At 32.2% G+C, this 15,426-nt stretch overlaps 1 protein-coding gene across 2 annotated transcripts; it reads left to right on the forward strand.

Moving 5' to 3' along the window:
- The first annotated feature begins 10,056 nt into the window (after window positions 1-10,056).
- On the forward strand, window positions 10,057-11,493 carry LOC149528580 (glutathione S-transferase F9-like). Of its 2 annotated transcripts, XM_089811531.1 has the most exons (4): window positions 10,095-10,378; window positions 10,500-10,548; window positions 10,800-11,261; window positions 11,307-11,493. In XM_089811531.1, the coding sequence occupies exons 1-3, from the start codon at window positions 10,232-10,234 to the stop codon at window positions 11,237-11,239; spliced, it is 636 nt and encodes a 211-aa protein (XP_089667657.1). In that variant the 5' UTR covers window positions 10,095-10,231; the 3' UTR covers window positions 11,240-11,261; window positions 11,307-11,493. The 2 variants fall into 2 exon arrangements, with proteins under 2 accessions (XP_089667656.1, XP_089667657.1); XM_089811530.1 differs by having other exon boundaries at window positions 10,057-10,378; window positions 10,800-11,493.
- Window positions 11,494-15,426: the final 3,933 nt, after the last annotated feature.

Here is a 15,426-nt window from a genome sequence, read left to right on the forward strand (position 1 = left end):
ACCAAATCAATTTGGGAGAAGAGGAAATACTTCGATACATTTTTGGTGCATTTTATTGTTGTGGTTTTGATTGGTTTTTTTTAGTTTTAGAGTAGTTTCCAGGCCTTGTACGGCTATGTAAAGCCTGGAAACCATGTGATATAGTAATGGATATATAGTATGATGAATCCGTCTTCTCATGCTTTTGGTTTGGTTCAATTTTATAAAGAAATGAATAAGTTATGGGTATTTTGGTGAAAGTGGATGTTTGCAGATTTGAGATTCGCTGAATACAGTCATGTTACAGCGTGTGATGCGGACAGATTTTGGAGACTCAAGATCTCTAATGATATTCATTGGAAAGATATGTGAACTACCTTTCATTTTCAACTGGTTTGAATCATTTTTATATAGATTTGTGAAATTTATAGGCATTTGAGTGAAAACTGATTTTTAACAATTTTCATTGGAGTTATAGACAGTGATTTGTGTTTGGAACTTTATATATGAATGAGAAAAATGAATGGCTTACATATTTGAAAACTAGACGCAATAATGGATAATATGGAATTGGTTTGGTTTCATTTAGATTTATTTTGAGGAAGATATCTGATGCCCTAGGCAGGGTTACCAGTTTTGGTTCTTGTTTATGACAGAGAAAATGGGTCTTTGTTCAGAGTACGAAATTTATAATCTGCTTATTGGATTGGTCTCAGATTTGGATATGTTTTAGAATTACTAATTTGGAACAATTCCTCCAAAAAAAATTTCAAGAAGACGTTTAGAACAAGAGTTATTAACAATGGAATCAAACATAGCAATCTGATTGTGTGAGTGAAGATTTTGTCTTTATTGGTGTATAATGTCAGGGTTCCTTGTTGTAATCTTTGAGATGTTCTTAGTTCCTTGAGGGTGTACCAGACTATTGTGAATCCCTTGAGTTGAACTAAGATTCCTTAAAGAGAAATACAGAGGGCTCTGCATCAGATTGGTATCAGAGCTCAGAAGATTCTGAGTGTGTAGAAGGTAACCTACACCAGGCAAAGTTGGGTATATGATTTTTGTTAGTGAAGTTTTTGTGGTTGCAGGTGCTAGTTCACTCACTGTAGATGGGTGGACAAGAGAAGTCTACCAAAGGATCATAGGAGATAATCCAGGGCCAGAGAGGATGGTCCTTTGTGTGTTGCCAATAGACTGGGGAGAGAGGCATGATGGGACTCCCAGGTGAGGGACAAGAGGTTGTGATGCAGCATGGAGGAGTGGACTGAGGAATTAGAAGCACCATAGAGGCAACCAGCATAACTCCATTGATGGGAGTCATTAGTGGAAGAGATAGGAAAGTGGAGGAGGCACCGATCCAGTGATGATGGTGAAGAGGCAAAGGAAAAGATGAGGATTTTGATCTAATATTTTTTCTTGCAGGTTATTGATTCCACGTTTTCAAGGGACTTGGAAACTTTTCAAGGTTGGGAGTATGGTGCAGAGGCACCTAAATTTCAAGAAGACAAAGATATAAAAGCTAGAGAAGCCATTTGTAATAAGTTGTCAAAGGAGGTCTTAATATGATAAATAATGTAAAAATGTTTATTTAATTGGTGAATGGATCTATTGACATCCATCTAAAGTCATTCGAGTCATTTGTATTGTATTTGGGTCAAGTTGTAAAGGCTATGAAGCCATTTTTTGTCAAAAATGTAAAAGTTGCGTAAAAAAGTTGTAAAATGCAACTTTGAGAAAGTTGTTAATAATAATAAAAAATGATGTAAAAGGGTATATGGTTGGTCTTGGAGGTAGTTAGGAAGGTTTATAACTGTCAAATGGATATAAAAACCATTGTATGGTTGAACCAAATCAATTTGGGAGAAGAGGAAATACTTTGATACATTTTTGGTGCATTTTATTGTTGTGGTTTTGATTGGTTTTTTTTAGTTTTAGAGTAGTTTCCAGGCCTTGTACGGCTATGTACAGCCTGGAAACCATGTGATATAGTAATGGATATATAGTATGATGAATCCTTCTTCTCATGCTTTTGGTTTGGTTCAATTTTATGAAGAAATGAATAAGTTATGGGTATTTTGGTGAAAGTGGATGTTTGCAGATTTGAGATTCGCTGAATACAGTCATGTTACAGCGTGTGATGCGGACAAATTTTGGAGACTCAAGATCTCTAATGATATTCATTGAAAAGATATGTGAACTAACTTTCATTTCCAACTGGTTTGAATCATTTTTATATAGATTTGTGAAAGTTATAGGCATTTGAGTGAAAACTGATTTTTAACAATTTTCATTGGAGTTACAGACAGTGATTTGTGTTTGGAACTTTATATATGAATGAAAAAAATGAATGGCTTACATATTTGAAAACTAGATGCAATAATGGATAATATGGAATTGGTTTGGTTTCATTTAGATTTATTTTGAGGAAGATATCTGATGCCCTAGGCAGGGTTACCAGTTTTGGTTCTGGTTTATGACAGAGAAAATGGGTCTTTGTTCAGAGTATGAAATTTATAATCTGCTTATTGGATTGGTCTCAGATTTGGATATGTTTTAGAATTACTAATTTGGAACAATTACTCCAAAAGGTTTTTCAAGAAGACGTTTAGAACAGGAGTTATTAATAATGGAATCAAACATAGCAATCTGATTGTGTGAGTGAAGATTTTGTCTTTATTGGTGTATAATGTCAGGGTTCCTTGTTGTAATCTTTGAGATGTTCTTAGTTCCTTGAGGGTGTACCAGACTATTGTGAATCCCTTGAGTTGAACTAAGATTCCTTAAAGAGAAATACAGAGGGCTCTGCATCAAAAACTTTAAGAGTAAAATGTCTCAAATAACATCCACACAAGTATGACATTGAGATTTAATGTAGAAACCCAATTTGGAAAAACCACCAACAACATGTCGCTAATAGTTTCACTCTTCCAAAGTGAGCTCTGTGAGGAGCCAACCTTATTAAAGGTCACAATATTCATTTTTATGTTTGAGCATGTTAAAGGATTTAATCACCCTATTAGGATTGACTTTGTTAGAGGACTTTACAACATTCCATCAGAATGTCACCTTGATTAAAGGATTTACAAATGATTGTTAGGTCAACCTTCATTAAAGGATTTCAAATTGATGCAATGGTTATAAAGTAGTTCAATAGATTGATTTGAGAAAATAAAACTCTACAAATATAGATCATAATGTAGTTTATATGCTAATCCACTGACTATCCTCCATTATCATCTCTATCTCTGATCTTCTTGCCAACCTTTCAAACAATCACACTTCACCTTCTACACATCCTTCTACTCAAGTTTGGCATTCAATAAAGTAGCAATGCCAAACCTCTTCTATTTTAGCCCTTATACCTCCTTAAATAGGTAGATAGATATTTTTCCACACAAACATCATCATAAATACCAAGGTTAGGTCAGATTCATTGAATCCTTCCATTTTTTTGTCTCCTCCTTCCTCTTCTAGAAACTTATCCAAACTTCTCTTTGAATCCATTCATGGAAACACTCAAACACGGTTTCCCTTAAATTAAATGTTTCATCACATCAATTTGTATCTTCAACATACTTTCCATATTTCAAGAACTCAGCTATGTTGGATTGGAAATGAGATTCATTCACAAGCTATCAAATGTTGATACTTGGCCAACACTCTATTCCTTGGCCTTGGTCATCACTATACTAACTTTCTCAGCTTGCACTATTTTCACTCAGTCCATTTATAGGTGTTTGGTCAAAATTTCCTATTAGTCTATCTTTTACTAGCACTTAAGCGACACTAAATTTTCTCATCTTCTATTGCTTACTCGGTAGAAACTAGCATTTGTTGGATTCAACTATAAGTTACTCAAATATTTTGCATTGAACCTCAATTAAGCCTAATTATTTGTTCTTAATTGATCATCTCTTCTAGACTTTAACATAACTCTCTTTCCCACTTAGTGTTATGATTAAACAACACATTATCTTTCTAAAGTCTAACTGATCAAGTGCCCATCGTGATTCCACATTACTTAACCTTTCCACTAGGTCATCTTGTTATCTCTCCTTATCAAATCCTCTTCATCAATCATATTGATATTGTACTCTACTTAGGTAGAAAGTGTCTCACCAATAAGGTTTGACATGAATGACAACATAACAATTGTTCCAATGGTAGTTCCAATATTTTATTCCTTACAAGAAAACTACTGATGTTGTGCATGTGGAAAAATTATTTTTCAAGGAAGGGGTGAGACTAAATGGTCTATGAAAGAGAATAGTTTCATATTGAGACAACAAGTTTATTTGGTATTTCTGATACATATTGTGGAATAAACTAAAGAACATTCTTATTTCATAGGTGGATGTTCATCTTAATCATATCAATCTTCTTATTGAGCTTCATTTCCATGCCATCTATATTGGTGAAGTTATCAAAGTTTTTGGGTGCAAACTATTTGAGATCAATTTTGAATACCTTAGAGGCTCTAGGATGAGGTCAAACCTTAGCTAGTGGTGCTTACAATGCCAAGGTGTTATAGATTAGGAGTTGTCAATTTTGAAAAGTGGGTATAATAGCCAATCATAGCTACAATTAAAAATTACAACCTCCAAAATTTGGGCTATCTAAAATTATATTTTGAAGTTGTTTTGAGTTCACTCTATGTAATTAATATGAAAAATGATGTAATTTTATGGTTGGTTTACCTCAAGGGTTAAGCTAAAGTCTATAACCTTCCCGGGCAATGGAAAATTGCCTATATAAGGAAGGCCCTTAGGGCTTTCTAAGGTAGCTCTTGGTGGTTGTTTGTGACTATCTTATAGAATATTCTAAGGAAAATACCTATGTCACTTTGCACATTTTATTTCTAAATTTTTTAATTCCATGCTTTTGAAGATAATAAGAAGCCCATTTTTAGTTCTTGTAAATTTTTTTTGTCTCAATTTTCATTATGTGTTTGTGGTATTAAGGGGAGTACCCCTTCATCAAGTGTGAAAGAAAGTCCTCTTTCATGCAATGTTTATTAAGCTATAGATTTTAGATTTGAAATGAGATTAAAGTGAGTTGATTAATTAAATATGAGATTGATTAACTTTTCTAAGATTAAATGATTTAAATGCAATAAACACACATAACACCATAATAAATTTTAAAATAAGATCTAATGCATAAGAGGAAAAGAGAAAAATTGACCCACCTTGTAATGTAGAGATACAAAACACATTTTTACTAAGAAAAATGTTGATTAGAAGCTAGGATATAGAAATTGGTTGCAAATCTAAAATCAGAACCAAAAAACCCAAAAAATCCTAGAAAATACAAACCTCTAGGTATGTGTTAACCCATTTGATCTCTACCTATATATTTTATAATAGATGATTATGTTCCCAAAGGGTAGAAATAAAATTAATCTTAGATCTCTCAAAAGGTGCCAATGATAGGTTTCCAAATCTAAATTTGCAATGTAGAAAATATCCATAAATGCAATGGATCTAATAAATACCAAATCATAGAGCCATGAAGTTAGATTATCACAAAGGAAGAAGAAGATGAATGCCACAATGTGGATCTCTCCCTTTGACGACCAGAAAAATTTTAGATCTTGAAGAGGAAATGTTCACAATGCATCTACGAATCTCGAGAAGAGCTTGAGAATTTCCTAGGAAACTTGAAGAATATCTTGGACATTCTTGCTTGTTGTCCTTAGTTGTGAGAGTGATTATATTCATGTGTGTGGATGTAAAAATGAATTTCTCAAGATTTCTTGTATACTAGGTCTTGGAATAAAAAAATTAAATCAAGCCAATGTGGTCACTACATTTTATAATTTTAACTTAAAGTGAATTAATTGATTAAATGTGAGATTGGTTAAATTTCCTAAGATTAAATGATTCAATTATACAAGAAATAAATTTACAAAAATAATAAAGAAATAAACTAGATCTGGAAAACAAAAGGAAGACAGAGAAAGTGACTCATCTTGTACTGGAGTGATACCCTTCTTATTATAAAAAATGTTGATTAGGAACTATGACACAAAAATTTATTATAGATTTGAAATCAAAATAAAAACCTATAAATCCCTAGAAAATGAAAATGCCTAGGTATATATTTACCTAGTTAACCTCTACCTATATATGTTCTAATAGATGGTTGTGTTGCTAGAGGGCAAAAATATGAGCAACCATAGATCTCTGAGAAACTCTCAATTGTATGGTTCCAAATATGAATACAAAATTATGATAATAGGTTATATCACATAAGAAAATTGATCTTTTCCTTTTTCTTTTTCTTTTTGTGGGGCAGGAGGGAGGGGATTTCCTTCTTCAAAACTCCATCTAGGACTTAACCTTGCAAGAGATAATTATGTAAACTTGTATATAAATAAGTGAGATAGATAAAATGATTCACCTTAGTTGATGAAACCATTATTAGGAAGAATTTTATTGTCCTAGATGATGTTAATATCATGTCTTCAATAGAAATATAGTAAATATCCACAAATGAAACACAACATCGTAAAGCCATAGATATAGATGTGCAAAGAGGAAGAAGAAATATATGAATTCCACTATGCAGATTTCTTTCCTTGATGGCTAAAAAATTGCTAGATCTTGAAGAGAAAATGCTCACAATACATCTTTGAATATTGAGAAGAGCTTGATAATTGCATTTAAAAATTGATGAATTCCTTCATTGTTCTTTGTTGTTGTCCTTAGGTGTAAGAGTGTTTATATTCATGTACATGGAAGTTAAAATAAAGTGCCCAAGCTTCCTTATATACAAGTTTTCATAATAAATTTATAAACCCAAGACAAAACAAGTCATGATAGTATAATATGTCAAGGTACAAATTGACCTAGTTGACATATACCAAGATTACCCTAATGAGAGATACTCTTGGGGTCTCAAAAAAATGCACAAAAATAATTAGGAAACAAGGAAAAAAATGGGAGAAAGGGCCGCTTGAGCATAAATGTATCCATAGACCATAAAATCACTAAAGGGTGGAAGCTAAAAGGTCTGATATGATGGGTGCTTCCATTTTAAGATGGTACAACTATAGACTTCTTCTCTATGATAAGGATGGTCCTTCTCCAATTCTTATAAGGGAACATTATAATATTCTTCCTCATTCTCCATATTACCATTCCTTAAAATTTGATATAAGAGTGGATACTTTTTCATAAAAAATTTGAGAAGATATATTTTCCTTTTGAGGATGTATATGACTCTTTCAATTATTTTCTATGTAATTTTCTAGGAGATTCTATATTCCCATCTTCAATAATGTATGGTTTGATTATGCCAATATTACACATCAACATAGAGACCTTTGAGTAGAGTTCAAATACATCATCCATCTTGATTTTTCGTCCAGCATATTATTATCATGTTTGGGGAGACTTTTTTAATATTTATTTGGTCATGTTTCTTCCTAAGGAGGATAATGTTATTTGTTGATTGTGGATCATATTCTACATCTAGTTTTGAGAATCTAATGTTGAATACACATTATAGAGAAATACATCATCTATTCTATTTCATTTTTTGTGATATCTTATTGGGGTGAAGGGTATTAAAAAACATTAGATCACATGCAAATATTATATTTTAAGGGGGGCTTGTTCCCACTAGGTTTTACCTCTTTATATTTTCCTTTCCTTAGGCTTTAGTCTCCATAATTAGACATAAGGGTGGGTGTTAGTGGCAATTTTTATTTTTATTTTTAATTCCAAATTTTATTCTTATAAGTGAAAATTTTTCATTTTATTGCAATTTTTATTCTTGGAAAACATTTTACAACTTTTAATGGAACGACTTAAAAAAACTTATATTTGTCAATTTTAGTCTTGCTCTAAATACTTCTTTTTTCATATGCATATTTTTTCCTTTCTTTTTTAGCTAGATGTAGATTGTGAATATTTAGTAAAGTAATTATAATAGGCTCACTTAAATTGAATAGACATGTGATATTATCCCACTCGGTGTTGTTGAGGATCAATTGTTTAACCTTCGCTATCATTATAGAGCTAGACTATCTCTATGATAGATCAATTTGGTTTGACGCACATGTTGGAAAGTGCCTCAAAAACCTTCACAACTCTTCTCAATGTAATTGTGTTGTAAAAAAATGTCCCACTACCATATTTGGCAATAAAAACTAAAAAATGAACCACACATTTTGGTTAAAAAAAAATAAACCAAAAGAGGCAAAATTTTCTTCAAGATTTCTTATGGGCTTGCATAAAAAATCCAAGATCTTGAGTAACCATGTAGATGGACCAAATCTTGACCCTAACCTACAAAAAATTAAACCCAAACACAATATATATTTATGGTGAACCCATGACATGACGTTTATCATTTCAATCAATCATTTATAAAAAATTAATAAAATTCAATGGAAACATATTAAATTCTTTGAAGATATTGCCCCCACCATATGATAAATGTTATGGAAATGTGTAGACAAATGTGGTTTCTTAGTTTACATCAATACAAACAAATTAATAGGTCAAATTCTTGAATTAAGTGGAAAAAAAATCATTGAATTCTTTCAAGACATGGCCTCCACCACATCGAAAAAGTTAGGGAAATCTAAAGACTTTTTGTTCTTATTTTACATCCATATGAAGAAAATACAAAAGTAATAGGCTAGACTATTAACTTTAGTGATGATGATTTCTATTGAAATATTTGAAGACATTGCCCCCACCATATCACAAATATTATGAAAATGTATAGACTAATGTGTTTTCTTAGTTTACATCAATACAATCAAAATGAATAGGCCAAATTCTTAAATTGAGTGGAAAAAAGTTTTTGTTAAATTCTTTGAAGACATGACCCCTACCACATCAAAAACAAAATTAAAATCTATAGAAATTTTTTTAGTAGTTTACATCCATATGAAGGAAATAAAAAATAATACCTAAGATTTTTAAATTCAATGAAGACATTGCCCCCACCATATATAGATTTTTATTTCTTAGTTTGCATCCATATGAACAAAATACAAAATTAATGAAATTTCCAATGAATTCTTTAAAGACGTGTTAAAAAGGTTATGGAAATGTATAGACTCTTTTGTTTTCTTTGTTTAAATCTCTAAAATTAAGAGACTAAATTCAAAATTTTAGTGAAAAAAGTTAGACATGGGCACACCATATTGAAAGAGTTTTGTTTTCTCTTACATCCATACAAATAAAACACTACTAACACACTACATTCTTAAATTGGAGGAATTATATGATGAAATACCCCCAAGATATGGAAATATATAGAATCTTTTTTTGTTTGTTTAAATCTATATGAACAAAAGGCCAAATTGATAGACTGGGCTTATTTAAATTGATATAAATAAAGAATCTAATTATATTCTAATTTCTTAAATTTATTTTTAGAAATCTATTGAATTCATTGAAGATTGATTTTTAACAAATTAAAAAAGTATGCACGTAGTTTTAATCAATACTTGAAGTTCTCAAGTTAGTTCAAAAAACTATATTGAATTCTTTGAAAATGTGACTTTACATATTGAAAAAGACTAATTGTATTCTTCTTTATTTTAGTGAAAAGAAGTTTAAATTAATATTGTAAGTTCTTAAATTAAGTTAAAAAAATATTTCATTGAATTCTTTGAAGACATTATTTCTTATATATTGAAAAAGTTAGGAAAATATATTAGTCTAATAGTTTTAAATTAATATTCTAAATTTTTAAATCTATGAAGAAAAACTTATTAAATTCTTTAAAGACATGACTTCACAAATATTGAAAAAGCTATAAAAAATGTATAAAGCAATGATTTTCTTCACAAATATTGAAAAAGTTATAAAAAAAATGTATAAAGCAATGATTTTCTTCCAAAATTTATCTATATGATCAAAAGACCAAATTAATAGACTAAATTAAAAAATTTAATTTTAAAAGTTAAAATTTATAAATGTAGAATTAATCTATTTACTTCCCTTTCCATCGAGAAAAACAAAAACCAAGTTAGATAATCTTATATACTTCTTTAGTCTCCCATGATAACTCCTTAATAAAGCTAATGAAGCGACGTAGCCTACCTTACAATGGAAATATATTGACTAACCTGTTCTCTTTTATTTCTATTCACACAAACAAAAACCAAATTATAGAGCCCAAATCTTACCTCCTCCTTAATCACAAAGCTTTCTCAAATGCATAGCATATCTTGGGGTTTCGAATAGGAAAAAGCATAATTATCTCTCCATTTGAGAAGAAAATCAAAATGGTTGTCAAGCTGCTTGGTCCTGCCTACGCCGCCGGCAGCAGAAGGGTTCTTGCATGTTTCATAGAGAAAGATATTCAGTTCGAAATTGTTCCTGTTGATATAATTAAAGGGGAGCATAAGAAACCAGAGTTCCTGGCCTTACAAGTACGGATCGTTTCTTATAATATATTTTTCTTCTTTTGTTGGTTTTATAATAGCCCAATTTATACAGTTATAAGGTTAAGCTTATTGATTTGAATTTGTCTTTGTATGATGTGTGATGCAGCCATTTAAAAAAGTTCCAGTAGTCCAGGATGGAAGTCTCACACTCTTTGGTAATGATTTTCATTGTGTATTTATTTATGGGTATTTCATTTTATTCTCATTTAGCTAGCATGCAGCATGCTGAATGTTTTGATTCAAAACTTACGTTGGTAGCTCACATAATTGCTTTCTTGTGATTAATCTACTTGTATATGTGCAAAATTTTCTGGGTAGTGCATCTACCATTGATATGGTCATTGCAAACATATAGATCAGATTTGGGTTGTGTAGATCTGAGTTTATATGAATTGGGTATGTGTAGAATCAAGGGCTATCATAAGGTACTATGCCGAGAAATATGCAGGACAGGGGACTCCTTTGTTGGGGAAAACCCTAGAGGAGAGAGCATTGATTGAACAATGGCTTGAAGTTGAAGGACAGTACTATAGTCCTCATGCTACTGCATTAGTCTATCAGATAATATTTGTCCCAAGGATTAATGTGCCTCAGGATAAGGTGTTGATTGAGAGCAGTGCTCAAAAGTTGGGGGAAGTGTTGGATGTGTATGAAGAGAGGCTGTCAAAGAGCAAATACTTGGCAGGGGATTTTTTCAGCCTTGCTGATCTGTCTCATCTTCCATTCACTGATTATATAGTTAATGCTACTGATAAAGGATATCTGATCAGGGATAGAAAACATGTGAATGCATGGTGGGAGGATATTTCCTCTAGGCCTGTATGGAAGAAGGTTTTGGCCCTGTGAAAAAATAAATCATGTGGCTTAGGTTTCAAAGTTTTGGCCCTGTGAAAAAATAAATCATGTGGCTTAGGTTTCAAAGTTTTACTGTGTGTTATTGCAAAATAATGAAACCCTCATCTACACTGTAGACGATGGAATGCTGCTGCCTTTCATGTTCGAATGTTTTACTCTATTTTGCAAATTATTAAGACCCTCGTCTAAAATGATGTCTCTTGTGTTTCAAATTTTGTGTTAATAACATAATTTCCTTTTTTGAATTGCTTGTGTCTTTTAACTCTGACCCTATGGCATTTTGATTGTAATGTTTAATTTGTATTTACGTTAAGTTCTCTCTTCAAAAATAAAATTAATCAAGATAGAAAAACGAGTTTCTCTTCGAATTTGTTTCTTCTTAACAGTTGTTTCACTTTTCTGTGGCATTTTGATTATAACACATGGCAATACTTAATTTTAATTCATGTTAACTATTCTTTTTAAAACTTTTATTCATGTTAACTATTTTTTTTAAAACTGAAATTAATGAAGATGAAAAAAAATCAGTTTTTCATCATTTTTTTTCACTTTAACAGTTGTTTGTCAAGTTTTTCTAGCACGATTGGAACATTATTTGCTAATCAATTAGCAATTAACTCCGTCAATGATTCTTATATTGAGAGCATTTAACTAGATTGCATGGATATCTTAAATATCTGTTACACCTACTTCATGTATTGGGTATTCAGTGGAGAGCATTATAGTTAAAGACTTCTTATATGATTTATGCTCTATTTGTTCATGTTTAAAGTCTGCTTTCTCTGTTATCCATCTAAACATTCATTATATATTATTACTACAGACATATAGCAAATCTGAAACTGAAAAGAATACATTACATTTGCAAATTTTATCACTGTTTTAGTTTTGAAACTTTTTTTTAAGTTTTAGATAGCAGCCAATAAAGACGGGCTGATCCCAGTTATCTATCCTATGCCATCTTTAAATTTCAAAAAATAAATATGTCCATAGCGGTACTATCAGTACTATCAGTTCTTAATCTAATATGCATAGCAGACTGCTTAATCTAATATGTATAACAGACCATAAAATAAATCGGCAGCTCCTAAACAAAACGCCATGACAACTATAATTTTAGATTTTTTTATAAAAATGATAATACCCAAATACCCAAGTACCTCGTTCGCGTGGCATTATACTATTTAATGGTATTTGATGAAATTGTAAAAATAGTGCATGGACAGTGTACATGCAGTCTTAGTTGAATCAGGTTTGATGAACAGGCTTACAAATTTAGATTATTTTAACTTCAATGACGATCTTTTAGGATTCTAATATTGAACTTTCGTAAAAGAAACATTAATAGATAGTTGGAAAAAGAAACCTTTCAATAAATGAAGAAGAAACTGGAAGAACAAGTAGTATTGACATTTAGTGTTTGTGTAACTCTGAGAAATTGTATTCAATAATAATTGGTAAGGATGATGACATGAAGTATAAAAATATATCCACCAAGATTTAAATCCAACAATTGTTAAAGGATGGTGACATGAAGTATAAAAATACATCCACCAAATTTTAAATCCAATAAGTGCATTTGACTTAAATTAAACCTGCCATATACCTAAAAAGATCTACATTAGAAAATAAAATAATTCCAAAAGAATCAATGTGACCAAGATGATAGAAGATTGTTGAGTTTGTAAAGAGATTTTATAACCGTGAAAGATGCAACCCTAATAAGCAACATTTTCTAGGATTCATTTATCAAGACTTCCCATTTTAGCAAAGGATATGATCGCGGAAGTCAGCAATTTAAGCCTCTCCTTCGGTTTAAGGCTTTCACTGTATCGGACTTTCCCTACGCTTCAAGATAAAATTTCTCACAAGCATTCTGCCCAAGGAGATATTTAGAGTAACTATGTAATTTACAATTTACAATTTACAGTTAAAATACTTTTCACGATACATGAATTCAGAACAAAAGGTGTAGCAGAATACTTGGAAAATATGAGGCAAGTTTTACATGTTTAAAATATTTTAGTCTTTACTTTCATTTCATTTTGATGAATGAAGGGAATATAGGGTAAATAATTTGACCTAAATAATAAGAAAATTTATGGCTTAGAATCTATATAACAATTTGTTATTTTTACAATTCAATTAGTTTAAACCAATCACATAATAGGTTTTGTGTTATAGGAGTCCTTTTTTTGGAGGTTCTCCATATTACAAATTGTTTTTTTGCTTAAATTCATATCAAATTGATAGTTACGTGACACTTTTCAATTGTATCTTAATTTATACTTAATCTTTTACATAAATTGTCAATAGATTATATTTGAATTTATTATAAAATTTTGCTAGATTTAATAAATTAAAGTAGTTTTATATAAAAATAGATATAAATATCATTCTTTTATATAAATAATGGTAAATAATGGTACCATCAGTAGCAACAACATCTTTATCTTTGTCTTTATCTTCCTTGGCCCTAGGAGGAGAAATGGCTAAATCCAGCCAGGGGAACGCCCACTTGGGGTCACGGTGAGTAGATGGCCAACCCGCATTAGCGATAGTAGAGAGAGCCATTGGGGACCAACTCGAGCCTAACCTTCGAGGAGGTGAGGCCGAGCAGCAACGACCACAAAAGCCACCACTAGGAGAGCGGCAATGAGGTTGCAACTTGGAGGTCTATGAGCGACGAGTAGAACTGCTCTAGCCTCTCTAATGATCACAAAGAGGAGTACAGTCATCGGATAAAGCATCTGAAGGCACTTGGGCAACAATACAAGGGGTATTTCCCTAGTGAGCAAGTAGCTCCAGCAGGTGAGCCACTTCTAGCGTAACTTTGTCAGTTTACACTTGTATCTGCATCATGACATTATTACATATATGTGCTTTAGAGTACATTGGAACATAGATATCAAGAAAGTTGTGAGAGAATAAAAAAACATTGCGATCTTTCTAGATTGTGAAGAATATCTCCATTCTGAAAGCATGCCAAATCTGGGCATGCCTAAAAGGGAGTCTGGGAGCATCACCCAAAACCATCATATGCCAAGTGAAGGCTTCTCAATGAAAATCCCTGAAGAAGTCAAAAATATAGAGCCAATAATTCTGAGCTCTTCTAAAAAACCAAAAGATATGCAGAAATCTTTTAGTTTGGCCATAAAAAGGGCATCTAGGATTAGGAAATCTCAGATGTTGGAGCTGAGGACCCAAAGGCAAGCCTTGAAGGAGGAGACACTAGGTGAAGTGATAAATCTTTGGCTCAGTGATAGTATGCCAGAAAATGGAAAATCTAAGACTCTAAGTCTTATGCAAAGAATGCAAATGCCAATGCTAATTGAGGGTATCAACCATCATAAGATGGGGCACCAACCACCAATACCCCAGCCTAGGCTTGTAAGTTCTAGTCATTGGAGTGGCAGGGTAACAATTCCAATCTTTCCATCAAGGGCAAGATGAGTGAACTCCAAGCTTGTGTAACAAATTGGGAGGAACCGTAGAAACTAGAAGATCAATAGTTTGTTGATCTGGATAGATAAGTAAAAATTGCACCTGCAAATCCTTCCATGAGAGAAGGCTCATTATAACCTTGAAGAATAATTCTTTGGGTTTCTTTATACCCTTGCAAAGTAAATGCAAAGCACTAGCTCCTTGAATCTTGGATAAAGGCACCCCTTGAGTGGCAAATAAGGGTGACAACCAAAGGTTTTTTTGATTCATCGAGAGCCCATCTTTGAATCCATTAACAGCCTAGTGAAGCCAAGGTTTAATGGCTTCCTAGGATCTCCAAATGCTCTTAGCAATAAAAGTTCCCTGAATTTGAATAGGTTTAGAAGTCACAACAATGGTTTGAAAACCAATCCCCTTCCAGGCTAGATGGTTAACTAGAAAGCCTAACGAAATGCAATGACATAACAATATTTTTCAGGCTTCATCTCAAGTGAGAACCTATATGACCCATTTGGCACAGAGGATTATCCCCTGCTTGTGGGTGGAAAACAAACCAAGACCACCAGAATCCTTGGGTAAAGAATAGAAGTCCCAGGCCACTCTGTGAAAGTCATGTTGCATAGCATCAAAGGCCTAGAGAAAGTCCCTGAGAAGATGTTCAAGCTTAAGTTACGAGGTTTTGGAGGGATCCCAACAAGAATAATAATAAACATGAGTAGCAACAAGCACTTTGG

The sequence above is a fragment of the Cupressus sempervirens genome, chromosome 11 (genome assembly GCF_028749045.1).
Source record: "Cupressus sempervirens isolate cs-2001-9-10 chromosome 11, ASM2874904v1, whole genome shotgun sequence".
Classification (NCBI taxonomy): domain Eukaryota; kingdom Viridiplantae; phylum Streptophyta; class Pinopsida; order Cupressales; family Cupressaceae; genus Cupressus; species Cupressus sempervirens.

Excerpts from the sequence above, each read along its gene's own strand:
- LOC149528580 (XM_089811530.1), top strand. The coding sequence starts at position 10,232 with ATGGTTGTCAAGCTGCTTGGTCCTGCCTACGCCGCCGGCAGCAGAAGG. Across the intron at positions 10,379-10,499 it reads CAGAGTTCCTGGCCTTACAA|CCATTTAAAAAAGTTCCAGT; the intron begins GTACGGATCGTT and ends TGTGTGATGCAG. Across the intron at positions 10,549-10,799 it reads TGGAAGTCTCACACTCTTTG|AATCAAGGGCTATCATAAGG; the intron begins GTAATGATTTTC and ends GGGTATGTGTAG.